The sequence below is a fragment of the Meleagris gallopavo genome, chromosome 2, assembly GCF_000146605.3.
Source record: "Meleagris gallopavo isolate NT-WF06-2002-E0010 breed Aviagen turkey brand Nicholas breeding stock chromosome 2, Turkey_5.1, whole genome shotgun sequence".
NCBI lineage: Eukaryota > Metazoa > Chordata > Aves > Galliformes > Phasianidae > Meleagris > Meleagris gallopavo.
In genome coordinates, this window is record NC_015012.2 from 90,081,392 (window position 1) to 90,098,192 (window position 16,801).

Consider the following 16,801-nt stretch of genomic DNA (forward strand, 5'->3'; position numbering starts at 1 on the left):
GCCCCTTGTGCAAATTTATTCCAAAGTTTTTGATTGGGTTTAATGCCACTTATAGCCCAAGAACTATTTTCTGTATCTACTTAAAATTTTGAAGCCTTTTTAATTTACTTTCTTTTGTTTATGTCTCTTCTAATCCTCAAAAAGAAATAATTTATGGGAAGGGCCCATGTGGAGGGAAAGAACATATATATAAATACAAGGAGGAGGAATGAGGGAAAGTGCAGGCAAACAAAAATTTCAGAGATGACTGAAGTTCTTGTCATCTCTTAAGAATCATTAACTTCATTAATGCCCTTAATAAGACATAAGATTTGTTGCAATTTTAACAAAGTGGTTTAGGAAAGCTACTGACTTTAAGGTGATGTTTTACGAATTGCAAATAGTTATCAGTAACATACTTACTGTTAGTGATTTTGTAATTGTTCATAATTGTTCACTTAATAGAGTGCCTGCCTCTGCAGTCAGGAAAATCATATCATTTATATATAATTATGCTATCTGAACACCAGCAAACAACATTGTGGTATTGTAGTATTAACAAAACAAACAGAAACAAATTAAATATTCTTTATGTTGAATAATTATCTAACGTAGGAAAAGGAGTACATTCTTGCAAGTATGTGCAAATTGACAGCAATTCATAGGAAGAGTATACATGTCATATAAAGAGGTGTCCATTTAAAGCTTCCAACTGGATATTTCTTAAAAGGACCTTTAAACTTTTCTTCTGTGCTTGGAAGCTTCAAAACTTCTCACTTTACATATGCATAGACATTCTGTCTGGAGTTTATATATAAGTTTGTAGTTCTTCCAGTTTGTTTTAACTGTTTTTTTTTTATTTATTTTCTAAAGCAAAATGCCTTCAAGCATACCACAGTACAAGGTTAACATTAAATGTGTTTAAACTGCCCCAGATATCCCCTTGTTTAGTTGTCATTTTTTCTGTTATTTGCCAACAGAATGTTATTTGCATTATCTTATTGGCATTCATTGTTCTGGTTCTCCTTCCCAAACCTTGGAGAAGCTGCTTAATAATGTTGTACAGTCAAAGGAAAGACAAAGGTATACGCAGAAAATAATTTAAACTTTCAGTGAGAAGAATCATCCTGTGTGTCCTCTGCTCCATTGAGCACAGAATTCTATGATTACAACAGTTAGATACAGAAAGCTAGGTAGGATGAATCCAGTTCTAAATTAGATTCTGATGTTTGGTAATTATATAAAAGTCCAAACTATATTTTATTAGATTTTGTTTTAAGTTTTGTAGCAGAAATGCCATACAGGTCATCCTATGTCTCATTCATTAAGACTTATCCATCACTTTTCTCTCACATATTGTAATTATTGTAATTTTGTATGAGAAATAGTATTGCCAGCAGAAGCTAGGAAGTGAACATCCCTCTGTACTCAGCACAGGTGAGGCCGCACCTAAGTACTGTGTTCAGTTTTGGGTCCCTCACTACAAGAAAGACATTGAGGCCCTGGAATGTGTTCAGACAAGAGCAATGAAACTGGTGAGGGGTCTGGAACACAAGTCTTATGAGGAGTGGCTGAGGGAACTGAGGTTGTTTAGTCTGGAGAAGAGGCTCAGGGGAGACCTTATCTCTCTCTAAAACTACCTGAGGGGAGGTTGTGGCAAGGTGGGGGTCTGCTTCTTCTCCCATGTCACTAGCAATAGGACTAAAGGGAATGGCCTCAAGATACGCCAGGAAGAATTCAGGTTGGATATTAGAAGAAACTTATTCTCCAAAAGAGTTGTTAGGCATTGGAACGGGCTGCCCAGGGAGATGATTAATTTGTCATCCTTGGAGGTTTTCAAGAAATGTTTAAATGTTGTACTGAGGGATGTGGTTTAGTGGGAAATATTGATGATAGGTGGACGGTTGGACTGGATGATCCTGGAGGTCTTTACCAGCCTTGGTGATTCTATGATTAGTTACTTGCAATATAGTAGTGTATGCTTCAGTTTGTACATTTTCCAAGCAGTGTAACATCACTGTATTCTGTAGGTGGTATGGGTTTTGGAAAATCTGTTCTGCTTTCATTGTCTTGATGGATTCCAAATTACTATCATCTGGAATGTATTCCATATAAGGTGAAAAAATATGTTCTAATAGTCAAGGAAGAAATCAAAATACAATTACCAATAAATAATATTATCATTCTTCTTGAATTGTTACATCTACCTGTTACGTGATCCAGCTCACTTCCCTTTTGCATTAGGATCTGGAAAGCTAAGGTAAACACTGCAGATATTTCATTCTAATGTTGTATTTTGTATTCACACAGTGTATGGTATCTTGAGGTGTAAGTGACATTTACTCAAAGGCAATTTGTTGATGTACTCATCTTCCTGTAAGTGGAGCATAAAGTTTTATGTTCTTCATTATAGACAAGGAGACATACAAGATGTACACCACTCAGCTGGTAACATTAGATTTTGAATACATTACCTTGTGTGAAATGTATCTGTATTAAAACACATCTCAACAGACTAAATGTTGTAAACACCATTTTGGGGCTCTGCAGAATGCATTTGAATCTGCATAGCTGTGGATATGTAAGCAAGGGTATATTTACACAATCATTTTCCATGAAGAGATTAGCAAGATTTCTGAGTCTCATTAGAGATATTGCAATTTGTTTAGATCATTAGTAAAGTTATAATATGTTGAAGTATATTATGAACTGTTTATATTAATGTTGAATGATTCTATGTTATGGATCTTTGGTGTTAATGATCATGGGATTTACAACAAGAAAAGTACAGAAGAAGTTGTTTTAAGTTGACTGATATTTGGTAATTAGAATGATAATCAAAAACACGGTCCCCAAAGGTTGACTTCTATGGTGTAGCTATATTCGGTAGTGTAACATTTCTCAACAAGCACTTTTCCAAATAAAAACTGCAGCTGGTTTACTGAATAAACTATATTATTAGACAAACAGACTCCCCAAACCACATTAAGAACCATATTAGAAGCAGTCAACTGCAGCTGAAATTGTTAAGTTTGTTCATCATACAGATACTACAGTTCAAATATGAAATTTGTGGATGATTTTTGCCATCATAAATCCATCTCCATGGTTTTCAGTAAAATGCCCCTTAAAATGGAAAGGACATAGTGTTTAATTAATGTGCATGGATTATATAAAAGGTTTTTGCATAAATAGATATTTTATACAATTGATTATGCATAATATAACACATTGTAATGTTTTCTTCAGGTGTCTTGCTGGATTTTCCGGACAGTTTTGTGAAGTTGAAGTTAATGAGTGTAATTCATCACCCTGTCTACATGGTTCAACCTGTGAAGATCATGTCAATGGGTACACTTGTCAGTGTCAAAAAGGTAACTGACATTTGACAGGACAGTGATTAAAATTTCATCTGACTGATGAAAGTTTTTGAAAATTTTAACTACAGTATTCTTATTCTTATTCCACGCATTGTTATGCTTAGATCTGCTGGGTGGAATGCAGCTGTTTTATCGTGCTTCTGTAGATCAAATTAAACAACTATTGCAACTTAGGAAGGTATAGGGATATTAGCAAATGTCACAGTAAGCTCACATTGTCCTGCAGTCTCAGATTTAATCTTTTCAGGATTATTCTCTATCTCATTTATAAGGCAATATATCTTTGGCTTACTAGGACTACATTACTTTTAGGAATAAACTTACACCTAGATGAAACTTTTTATTTATTTATTTATTTATTATTTTATTTTAAAATGTTTTTTTATGTTTAAGAGACATTCAGTAATCAGTAAAGATGCTGCGCTCTTGATATATGAACCACTGAGTGAAAAAATTCTGGTCTGACACATAGAGGGCCAGAATTCGTGATCATAACAGACCCTTCTGATCTTCAAAGTCTGAGTCATCACCTATCTTTGATAGTATACATGTTTTTTCATAACTGTTCACTAATACAAATTACTTAAAAGCTAAGAAGATGTATTTTTTTTTATCATTACTGTGCTTCAAACACAAAAAATTAGCAAATTCAAATATATCCTTTTTTTTTAATATTGATAATGTAAATATATTTAGAATATAGACTTCTAAAATTGCTTACCAGCTAAGGGCTGGTAACTTCTGTTCTACTTCAATGCAGTTTCTCTCTTAACTATTTCCTTCTTTTTGTTAGAGTTGACTGCTGTAATCTGTTTACACCTCCACTTTCCTTCTGTTGTATGATGATTATGACACAAATTTAAGCAGGTTAGAAAGAATACAAAAATTAAAATAGGTATTTTCGTACACTTTCAGTTTAAATTTCAGGGGGAAAAAAAAAATAAAAATGTGGCTTGGGTTTCACTCTGCGGATCTGAAAAGAGATTAGAAGTTTCAGGGAACATTTTACCCTTGACTATTCTTAGACACAAGAGAGCTAACAATACAGATAATTCTGTAGATGAAGGGAAACCTGTGAAGTCAGTTAAATCAGTTAAGCAAGAGTATGTCCAAGTTTTGTTCATTTGCTTACCTATGTCTCTACGGAAATAAAAATCAGCAAACATTCATTTCCTCAAGAGATTTTCAGTAATGATTGTGACGTCTGTATTGTTTGGGTTCTGACTTTTTACTGCTTTTTTTTTTTTTCCTACTTGGGGAAACCACAGTTCAAAGATAGTTCATTGTACTATTTCTCACATACTGTATAAATAGATGTGAGGATTAATTATAGTTACTCATAGCTTTATTGTTTGATTGACAATTCTAGATTTTAGTATTCTTTTATTTGTACCTTTTTCTTGACAGGATGGGAAGGTTTGCATTGCGAGTTAGATGTTGATGAGTGCATATCCAACCCCTGTATACATGGCATCTGTGTCCAGAGTGACCCCAGTTTTGGTTATTCCTGTTTTTGCAAGCCAGGATTTGTGGTGAGCTGCTGACATTCTTTCTTCTCCTTTACTTAGCCTGACTATTTGTTGTTGCATAGAAAATGCTGTATGTAATCTCTTTCCACTTTATCCTCACTTAGATAAAACCTGGCCTTGCAGAAAAATTCAATACTTTAGCAACTTCTTTCTTTATTTTGTTTACTCATTTTATTAACTCTAATATTCCAGAGAACCATATACCACAGAGAACCATATTCACAAAAAGTAAAAAAGACTTACTGTATGTAGTGGCTTTATCAGTCATCAAAGTACATTAATATTTTTACATATGTATTAAGATTAGTCATATTTCAGACTGTCATACAGATTTATGTTTTGAAAATGAGTTCCCTGAAAGTAAATCAATTTCTTTGAATGCTTACCCCTGTGGGCTTTTGTCCTGTGTTTTATTTTCTCTATTCAACATATCAAAAGAATCCTTTGACGATGGTTTAATGCATTATGTTATTTATCTAAGATTGACATTTTCACTCTGCCTCCACCACTTTATGTTTTTTTCTTAATGCTGTTGGAGATGTGCAGTAGATATCTACTATTTGAGCTTGTAATTCACCTTATTACACTTCAACTTATTAGTATAATTTAATATTTTGGGGTTAGTAACAAGGACAGTAAGGAGTATATTGTCTTTTATCTAAAAAAAAATCCTGTAAGTATTTTTTACCTCTACAACTCTAACTTTGATATTGTTAATTGATTTTCTGTATGAATTATGTCACTAAGGATGATCAAAGGGCTGGAGCACCTCTCCAATGAAGAAAGGTTGAGGGAACTGGGCTTGTTTAGCTTGGAAAAGAGAAGTCTCCAGAGAGGCCATTGTGGCTTTCCAATACTTGAAAGGAACGTATGAACAGGAAGGGGAACGGCTGTTTACAAGGGTGGATAGTGATAGGACAAGGGGGAATGATTTTAAACAGAGACAGGGGAGGTTTAGGTTAGATATTAGGAGGAAGTTTTTTTACTCAGAGGGTGGTGACACACTGGTACGGGTTGCCCAAAGAGGTTGTGGATGTCCTGTCCCTGGAGGCATTCAAGGCCAGGCTGGATGTGGCTCTGGGCAGCATGGTCTAGTGTTTGGTGACCATGCACATAGCAGGGGGTTGGAACTAGATGATCATTTGGCGGTTCTTTTCAACCCAGGCCATTCTATGATTCTATGAATTACGCTAATTTTAATATCTATTCATTATTTGATTGCTGTATTGAAGACTGTAAAACAGAAGGAAAAAATTGCTGTGAATAGGATTCCTATTTACCTTCACAAATTCTGTGCAAACAAGTCAAGAAAGAAATAAAAGTAAATTTTCAGACTTACGAAAGTTGTAGGGCTTTCTTCCAAAGCAGAAATTTGTTTACGATCAGTGAGGGAAAAACAAACTATGTAGTAAAAAGAAAGTCTAAAAGGTGGAAAAACTTCTGTCAGTCCTCAGTTCTTCTTAGGCATTGTATTCATCTCTGTTCCTTGTGCACATTCTCTCCCATTGTAGATGAATATCCCAGTACATGTCTAAGAGTACAAGTCTTGATTGGGCTTCTCCATAAGAGAAGGCAAACCTGTAGCCAAGGAGCAGAGAAGTAGGTGTGGGCTATGTCCTTAGAGACAAGGACTGGAGTCACACAGTACCTGAACAAAGAAAGCAGAGTAAGTCTTGTGATGGTGGTAACAACATTCATCCAGAAAGTCCAAGGGCTGACCATGATTATAAGGCAAGCCTGAGGTTAAGCCAGGATGTGAACGTAGCAAGGTCATGATCAACTAAGTACTAGGCTTGCTGTAGTAGACTTTACGTTCACAGTAAGCTACAATTTTTGTTTATGCTTAGATTAAGGGTCGTTGACAAATATCTGAGTGTAAATAAAGCTTCTGAGTTCATGAAAGTGTCTTTCTCACATTTTAGCTCTTTTCACAGCTTTCCAATCCAAAGTTTCGCAGCTGCACCATACCAGAGCTGACCTTGAGCTGAGGGAACTAAACCAGTGGGTGGTATGGAAGAGGATGCAGAAACAGATTGCAGAAGCGTTAGTCACAGATTGATTAGAGCCTCAGTAATAAATAATATCACATTATCACATCAGTAAACACTGATGTGATTCCCAACTATGAGCATTCTCTTTTCCAGGCTGAACAAACCTCAGTTTTCTCAGCCTCTGCTACATGGAAGATGTTTGAACTTTTAATGATCTCTTTTATCTCTTTGCTTGCCTCTCTCCAGTAGCTTCATATCTTTCTTGTACTGGGAAGCCCAAAACTGGACACAGTACTCTAGGTGTGGCCTCACCATTACTGAGTAGAGGGAAGGCATCAATTCTTTACTTAATGGCAATGTTTGCCTCACTCAGTGCTGCCATTGTTGTTGATCTTCTTTGGTAGAGGTGCTTATTGTTGGCCTGTGTTCAATTTTGTCAACCACCAAGACAAAAGTTGCTTTCTAGTGTGTCAGCCTCTAGCATGTACTGGTGAATGGAGCTTTTCCATTCCAGGTGCAGAGCTTTGCATTTCTCATTCTTGAGTTTCCCAAGATCTTGCCATCATATTTCTTTAGCCTCTTGAGGTCCATGTAATAGTAGTAGACTCATCTGACTTATCAACCATTCCTCCTTGATTGTGTGTCACATGGAAACTTGCAATGGGTTCACTTTGTCCCATCATCTGTTAATGAAGAGCTCAGTATCACTTCTAGGGTGATACTAGCCTCCAGGGTACAGTGTAGGGACTGGCCTCCAGCTCAACTTTGCACTGCTGATTCCTAGCAAGAGGCCTTTCAGCCTGGTAATTTAGTCAGCTTTTAGCAAATTTTGCCATCCATTCTTTTAATCCCTTTTTTACCAGCTTGTCTGTGAAAATATAATGGGAGAAAGTGCTGAAAGCTTTACTAACCTTGAAATAGAAAATATTCATTGCTCTTCCCTTATCTGCAAAGCCAGTCATCTTGTCATAGAAAGCTATCATGTTGGTAAAAGCACAATTTCCTCTTCATAGCTCGTTGTTGACCATTTCTAATCGTGCTCATGTTTGTCATTTCTCTGCATGGAAATCATAAAATCATAGAATCATAGAATGATTTGGGTTGATAGGGACCTTTAGGATGATCTAGTTCCAACCCCCTTGCTATAGGCATGGACACTTGCCTCTGGAAATGGTTTCTAGGAGTAGTTAGAACATCAGCTTCCGAGAAACTGAGGTGGGGCTGACTGGCCTGTAATTTCCTGGATGTTCCTTCTTGCCGGTCTTGAAGATAGGAGAGTCATATACATTCTTCCACTCACCAGGATTTTCTCCCATTTGCAGTGACTGACTATCTGTAGTTTTGTAAAACTTGTGTTTTACCATAAATCATGTACTAGAGCATATAGTCTGACTAAATTTACTGATGATCTAGTGAAAGAAGGACTACAAATTTTGCAGGAAGCTTTTTTGCGTAGTACAATGAAAGTAGTTGATACTTCCCTGCAGTTCATAGCAACTTCTGTTGTGATTGTCTTCAAAAGCAGGTTGGCATTGAAAACAAGATCAGGATGAAGAATATATAATTTGAGAAATACTGTCATTTTATTTGGAAAATACTCAGATCTTCATGCGAAATTAGTCTCATTTTGTTCATGAAGTATTTATACTTCTCCTACCCAAACAATTGTAATGGAGAAGATCGTTGTGCTATTTAGTTAGTATTTCTCTCCAAAAACCTGAATACCAAATAAAACTATCAGAGAACAAGTTTAAAATCTGTAGAAATTATTTTTTCACTTAATGCAAAATGCGTTGGTACAAGTCCATGTTTCATTGCACTGTAGAGAAAAAAAGTAGAAATAAGTCAAAAAACAAGGATAGGTCCATCTTTATTTAAATTACTCTTCTAAATGTTACCCTGGCTTAGGCATTCTCTGAATTACTCATTGCTAGAAAATGCAACGGCATTTTTGGCTTTATCAGATATAAAATCTTCTTGTTTTCTTCATGTATTTTTCCTCATATATTCTTCATTAGCTTGCTGAAGGTGGGACTAGACAGATATTTTGTCTGAGCCCTGGAGACCATTCTTCTATTAGTATTTAGCTCAGGCACTACCTGTGTAGTATGAACAAACCTGTAAAGAAGAAGGAAGTTACATATTCCTAGGGTAGCTGGAATTTAAGATTTCTTTGCTTTTATTCCATTAACCACTGTTCCATCTTCAGTCCTTAGAGTGTGCTTTGGGAATTGCACACTTCTCAATTGCACAATAGAGAAATGGAAAAATAGTAAAAGGTTCAACATGCCTATCTTCAGTTTGAAAACCAAAGACATTTGGGGTCTAAATATCTCAGTATGGATATTTGGTAGGCCCCCAGTAGATTCTGGTTCCTAACTATGAGTCAATATGAAGTAGAAACAGTGGAATTCCCTGAGGAGTCATTATTCTATTCCAGCTAAAGTGTATGTTAAATACATCTTCTGTAGTCTATATATGCAATGTTATCTGAAGTATGTATCATAAAGTATGGATTGTGAATTTTCTCAGAAAGTTTGGGAATAAGAACATAATCAGTGGTGTATGGAATAAATACTTTTTAAATGGAAAGATCTATGGAAGTATACCTACTTTTAAATATAAATCTGCAGCATTTTCCTTCCTAGAAATTGTTTAACTAAAGCATTCACAGTCACTTTCAGTGCTATCAAATTTGTCTGTGACAATTCAGCATACCCTTCATGCACAGTGGAGTTTATGCACATCTGCTTCGTTTTCACAAGTCATAAAATCATAACAAAAATACTGCTCACTATTGCAGTATTGCACTATGTTGTAATAATAAAAGTACACTAATTTGTCAAAATGAAAGTCAGAATGAAGTGCAATTTTTACAGCAGTAAGAAAGATTATTAGGCAGAAATCTTATTCACATAACGAACTGATCATTTGCACTATGTATGGAATTAGAATAGAGAGAGGAAGAAATATTTTTATACAGATGTCTAAGATATAATTTGGCCTGCTGTTCCTTCATGTTTTAAAAGACTGATTTAGCCAGAGATTTTATAAGATTCTATGAATTTACCAGTTAGCTCACCTACCTGCCAAAATAAATAAGTACTTGATTGAAACAAACATGGATGTATCTAAATCAGTCCAAAACACTCTACTAAAACCTCTTCCACTTCAAACATTGAACTGACATGACTTCTAAAAAATGTGAATTTCAGAGTCCCCATTCCTGCCTTTTATGTGCCCTGTTGTTTTCTCTTATAAACACAAGAAGTGTTTCAAGCTCTTTGAAAAAAATCAGACCAGGTAGACAAGAGAAAACTCATACCCATCTCATGTGAGGGAAAGTGTTCAATCAACACATGCTTCTTGAATGCTGCTTGGATTTTAGATATGCCCCAGTTCTGGGGGAAGCTTCAATTGGAACTTGTATCTCTTAGATTTTAAACATGGTACACACACTTTACAGGATATCAGGCTTCAGCAGTTTATATTCAAGGAGCATATTTATTCACTGCATCAGTGTGGCTGAGAATCTAATTTCTGAGACTAAAATAATAATACTTCATCATTAAAACATTTGTGATACTAGTTAGGCAGTTTTACAGGTTTTTTTTTTTTTTTTTAGTTGCAAGTATGATGTTCGTTTTTCACCTCTTTTGCTAGTGATCTAGAGAGTGCAAAGTAAACTGTAGAAATATAAAATATTTTATATATTGCTCCAACTTCTAAAAAATTCTGTTTTCAGCTTGTCATGATTTTCCAAGCTTTTTATGACTTCTATTAAGTGAAGGCAGGAAACTCAGATGGCAGAGCAGAAGCTCTGAGGAGATCAGGCTTACTCCTTTATTTCAAAAAGGGTTAAAATCTTCCCCTACCTCGCATTCTCCATTTTGAAAATAGGAATTGCATCTAAAACATGGTTAGAAAGATACTTTTTATATCTAACCACCAGTGGTTTGGTGCTTTCCGAGGTTTATTGACATCGCTGGCCCCAAGGCTCTCTCTGTCAACAGTTGTTTAAGGCAGCAGAAGATGTAAAACTTTGGTTACTCTTCCTCTTCCGCTCCCCCCCCCTATTTATGGAAGGAAGGTTGCTGCTGTCTCTGTTCTGCTGGTCTATGGCATGATTCTTTCTTCAAAATTTTCTTCTCTTATGCCTCAGTGTAATGGCCTCAAGTTGCACCAGGGGAGGTTCAGATTGGATATTAGGAAAAAATTATTCTCTGAACAGGATGCTCATGGAGGTGGAGGAATGTGCAGATGTGGCACTTACGGATATGGTTAGTAGGCATGGTGGTGTTGGGTTGATGGATAGACTTTGATGATCTTAGAGGTCCTTTCCAACTTTAGTGATTCTATTATTCTTTAATGTAGCTAGAAATGATGATAGAATTATTGTAAGCCCAACCATAAATGCCATCGATTATTGGAAAATGTAACGTACAGGGCTGGTTATGTGTCAGACTATATAACATCAGAGATGCTTCCCTTTCAGGGATGAAGTTATGCGTATTTTAAATACCTATCCAAATGCAGGAGATCCGTCTAGGTTAGCAAAGTTAGCTCTCTCATTATATAGTCCACTAGTTCATTACAGCAGAAGTGAAGATAAAATGAATATAGGCTGGATTCAGTGTATACTTATTTCACACCTCAAGAGTGCATTTAATTCACATAATTATTGCTGTGAAAGAAATGTATTATTTCCTCCCTTTATTACAGAATACTGATTATGAAATTTTTAATGTATTATTAGGAAGAATATTTCAGACTTCCCATTAATTGTTAGCCTTGATAAAATTAAAGCTCCAATTTAAAACTGCTGCTACAGTTTTATTTTTTGAAGAGTAAACTACAAACCAAATATATTAAAATGGTGCTGTATGAAGATTTGTTAACTGGCAACAAGTAATGAAATACAAAAGAAAACATATCTTTAACTTCACAGTCAGCGATCTGTAGGTTTTCAGACAGCTAAGTCAATACTGTTCTCTGTATAACTACGTACTAACTTCTTAAATTGAGGTTGCACCTTTGTAAAAGATGATTATTTTAATTGGCAAGACCAGCATCTTTGATACTTTACAAATACACATTTGTGGGGAAACAACTTTTATTGATAGTTTGTAGTACTGAGTGGGAATAAAAAATACCATTTAGCTAAAAATTTCAATATACAACTATGCTATTAAATTACTTGAGTAATATTTTCCAGTTGATTAGATTTGCTTTTGAAAATGTGAACATTTTAATATAAGCAAACAACACTTTAGAATCAAAAGAAAGCAATAATTTGAACTAGCTTGACTATGAAATGCAAATTGACTTCAAAAATGGCTTTTTAAAAATTCTCTTTCAGGGACGAAGCTGTGAGCTTAATTACAATGATTGCCTTATACAATCCTGCTCCAGTGGGTTTCTTTGCGTTGATGGAATAAACAATATCACCTGTTTAGCTACTATCCCCCAAAGTAAGAAAACAGAAGTGGCTGAATTGTTTCCTACTGAAATTTTAGATAATGACCTTCCATCAGCATTAACAGTATCTATGGAACTTTGGTCTAAACATGCTATCCCTGATGTTCATACAGAAGTGGTGGCCCAAGGTAAGAAAAGTATGCTTTGGAGTCATGCTTATATCAAGCTTTTTTCCCTGTTTGTGTTTTTGTTAAGACAGTATTAAGAGTATTCAAAGTATATTTATTTTATTCTTTAGCATGTTGTTTTTTGCTTCCTATACTATTCTTTGTTCTTGTAATTTAATCCGTCGTCCTTTCTTAATTACATATTTATACATAATTGGAAAATTGCTTTTTCTCTCATGAACGTTTTTTTCCAACATCTTGCATACCCAACAAGGAACACTGCACTTGCTCTTAGATTGGTTTTCTGTTTGCTTTCTTAGAGAGTAAAATTTCATGTGTCTCATATAATGTTCAGCTCTCTCTGACCCTAATGCCAGTCTTCCTTTCTTTCTTCCAGAATAATTTATTTTACTTTCTGGGGACTTTGTTTTTCCATTTCAAGTTTACATCTTTTCTGAGTGCTTATTTTTCTGTGCATCTGGATGGCTTGTCAGGAACAAGCCTCTGCTATTCTGACTGTTTTTAGTGTGATTTTTGGGGAATCCCAAAATTGTCCCTATTCTTTTATTATTATTATTCTTAATATTTTAAGTAAATACCAGGTGTAACAGTTTATTTTGAAGATTGCATCTTCATCGTCACACAGCATGCGCGTCTTTTTCCTTACACTTTTTTTTTTTCAGAATTTTTTTATTATAAAGTCTTTCAAAGTATTTACTTGTATAAGTAAGTCAGGATTTCTGTTTTTGTTTTTATAAGTTTTACTGAGTATATGATTTCTGTACAGACTAATGTTTTTGAAGGTATACCTTAGAAGTCTTTTGTTCTGTTGTTGTCTAATTAATAGGTAATGTTCCTTCTTGATGTAGGTAATGAGGCTGACAAAAAATGCAGTTACTAAATGCAGTTACATTTGTAACTCTTCCAGAATACCATGTCATCTAGTTTACTGGTGTTCTCAATGGATAAGATGTGTAATTCATTCATTTTATATTGATTCACAGCAACAATGGATTTAGAAAATTTAATACTTCTGCTGTGAGGTGCACCATTTGTTCTGGTGCTGGCCCTCATATAAAACATGAATAATGGGAGGGTTTGCATTTACTCAGCTCTTGAGGTCACTAAAACCACTTCTATGCTTTTATTAAAAATATGATTTACAGAGTTGTATTTGCTATATAATACCTTGGTAAGACTGAATGAGGTTTTAGTGGTCACGTAATTTGCTGCAGAATCAATCTGCTTGGGCATTCATTTTTTTTTCTCCCTTCCCTTTTCCTTCTCTTCTCCTTCTCTTCTTCTTTCTTAACATCTTTATCCATATACATCTAAAAAAGCACACATTTTTAGCTGAGGGATACTTCTGATCACCAATCTGTTTAAGCTAAGCTATAAACTAGAAAGACTAAGTATCACTTCAGAGTTGAACTGTGTTTAGGATGGAAAAGTCAACGGATGTTATCTCGTCACATGTTATTTGTTTTGCTGTTCAGCTCAGCAAAAACAAAGACTAATATCACACCTGTACCACATGTGTCTACCAATACTTTCACAGATATAAGATAGTACTTTCCCAGTATATTTATGATAGTATCTAATTTATCACACTTTCTGTTTTTCTTAGACAACTTCAATCACTAGAGCAGCATCAGACTGTTCTTTTGCCTGCCAGAGACACGACTTCAGTAATTAGTAACATTCCAGATACTTCAGGAGAATTAAATAGCGAGTCATTGCTCTCCCATGGATTACGGTTTACTACTACTTCTACAAGCGTGCTGTCAGTTCTCTCTTGGTTGTTGCAAAATGAATCCTGAAGAATTATCAGATGTCTTTTCAGGATCAGGAGAGCAATAAAGATTGCAAAGTCCTTCAATAATTTCTGATTCGCCTACTAAGATATTTATTTAAAAACAGAAATCTCTCCTTACTTTGTTAGTTATTCATGAAACTCAAATGCAAACATCTCTTCCTAGTTAATATCTAGCTATTACTTTTCATCCATCAGCCAGACTTGCAAACATTAAATCACAGTCTACTGATTCTTTAAGTGAATTAAGCCAGATATGAGCAACATATTCTTTGACTGGAATAAAACTCTTTGATGTATTCCCAGATCAAATTCTGCACAGCAAACAGTCTCCATTTTATGAGGCATTTTAGGTGTACTCAGCAATATTAAACAGCTGGTATGCACTAATGGGAGCTACTGCTATTACTTCTGGGTATTTATTTTCTTCATCTAGCAGAATAACATCATCAGTGGAGTTAATAGAAATTCATCCTTGTATCCCACTGCAGAAAATACACGCACTGATAAGACTGTGCTGCCTTTATCTTCACAAGAATCATATACTCATTTTCTATCTACTGCCAATAGAAACCTCAGTTATAGACCTACCGGTTGAATATCCTAAAAATGTTTCATTCCCAGTGTTTTGTAGTGACAAGTAATGTTACTCAGTTTTGTCTGTACAAAGTGTCTGCAAATATAAATTCATAAAATATTAGTAACAAAGTATTTATCTTTTACAAGCTATCCTGTTTTAAGTTCCCCTTACAAGATATTAGCAACACTGTTCTGGAATGCATGAGCTGAGCAGACACTATTGTTGTCCATGTTAAGGAACTTCTTATGAGCGTAAACACTTTTACCAAGACTTGACCACATATCTGCAGTGGGTTCGATTTCAAGCCTTTACCAACTAATTAATGTCCATTCTTGAGTTTCTTGTACCTATTCAGACAACTTTTTGAAGTGGTGGAGCACTTTTAAACCAAGGTAAAAGTTACATGATGCTTGAATGGAGCAGCTTGTTCAATGGATATGACACCAATGGATATGGCATCCATAACCTCACTGGGCAACCTGTTCCGGAGTCTCATCACCCTCACAGTAAAGAATGTCTTCCTAAAACCTAGTCTAAATCTATCTACCTTCTTCCAGTTTAAAATGAGTTCATCTCCAGCTTTCCTGTAGGCCCCCTTCAAGTACTGGAAGACTGATATAAGGTCTCCTCAGAGCTTTCTCTTCTCCAGGCTGAAAAGCCCCAGCTCTCATGGGGGAGATGCTCTAGCCCTCTGATCTTCTTCATAGCTCTCTTCTGGACAATGTTAATCATCTCTGTCACTCTCTGCTGGACTCTTTCTAAGTGATTCCTGTATTTTTTGAACTGGGGAGCCCAGAACTGAACAGTATTCCAGATGTGGCCTCACTGAGGCAGAGTATATGGGATCAACTCCCTTGACCTGCTGGCCATGCTGTTTTAATATATCCCAGAATACTACTGACTTTCTTGACCATGATGGCTATGACCAGCTTGCTGTCTATCAAGACACCCAGGTCCTTCTCTGCAGTGTTCCTGTCAACCCCTGACCTGTACTAATGCACTTCCCCAATGTAAGACTCTCCACTTGTTTTTGTTGAACCTCATCAATTTCCTCTCTGTCCAACTCCCAAGTCTTGTTAAATGGCAGCATAGTCTTCTGGTGTGTTAGTTACTCCTCCCAGCTTTGTATCATCAACAAACTTGCTGAGGGTGGACTCTATCCCTTTATCCAGGTCGATGAACAAGACCAAACCCAGCACTGATCCCTGGAGAATGCTGCTAGTTACTTCCAACTAGACTGAACCACTAATCATAACCCACTGAGCTCTGCCAGTCAGCCAGTTCTTTGTCTGCCCCACTGTCCACTCAATGTAACCCTTTTGCGTATTATATTCTTCTCTTAGTTCTGTTTTTGGAAAAGGTGACTGTTAGGCTGACTTTTCTGATAAAATGTGTGGATAGCAAAGGTCACGTGTCTAGATGACTCAAAAGAGTATAACCAGAAATCAATGTTAACAACACATCTCAGAGAACTAGAGCTTCTACACATAAAATAAATAGTTTTACTTTTATTATTTCTGAAGACTAAAATGTTTAGTAATCATATTTTACTGAACTGGATTTTCATCCTTCAACTGCACCACATATTGCTATTGCCTAAGGGGTATATAATATATGAAAAGCATATGTTATAATACATGTTAGTCTCTTCCAAAACTGTGTGACATGCAAAGGGATATATGAAAATGTAGTTAGTAATAGTCAAATTGGGGCATACTACAAAGCTTCTTATAAAATCTTTCTCTGACTTTTTTTTTTTTATTTCTCACTCCTATTCAGTTCTTATTAATTAAACACTCTTAGATGAAAGCAAAATTCAGAACTTTCTTTGTTTCCTGCATACGGATTTCATAATAAAGAAATGCTTTTCCATATATATGAAGCAATAGGTGCTGAGGTTTCTGAATTTATTTTTTTATTTTTTATTTTTTATTTTTACGCTTT

The 16,801-nt window shown here is 35.5% G+C and overlaps 1 protein-coding gene across 1 annotated transcript in view; it reads left to right on the plus strand.

The window, feature by feature from the left end:
- The window catches only part of LOC104909954 (protein eyes shut homolog), a 190,944-nt gene that overhangs the window by 30,914 nt on the left and 143,229 nt on the right, over nt 1–16,801 (plus strand). The window contains exons 2-3 of the mRNA XM_031552251.1: nt 3,229–3,353; nt 4,767–4,891. Coding sequence (XP_031408111.1) covers nt 3,229–3,353; nt 4,767–4,891 — 250 coding nt within the window. The remainder of the gene's footprint in view (nt 1–3,228; nt 3,354–4,766; nt 4,892–16,801) is intronic.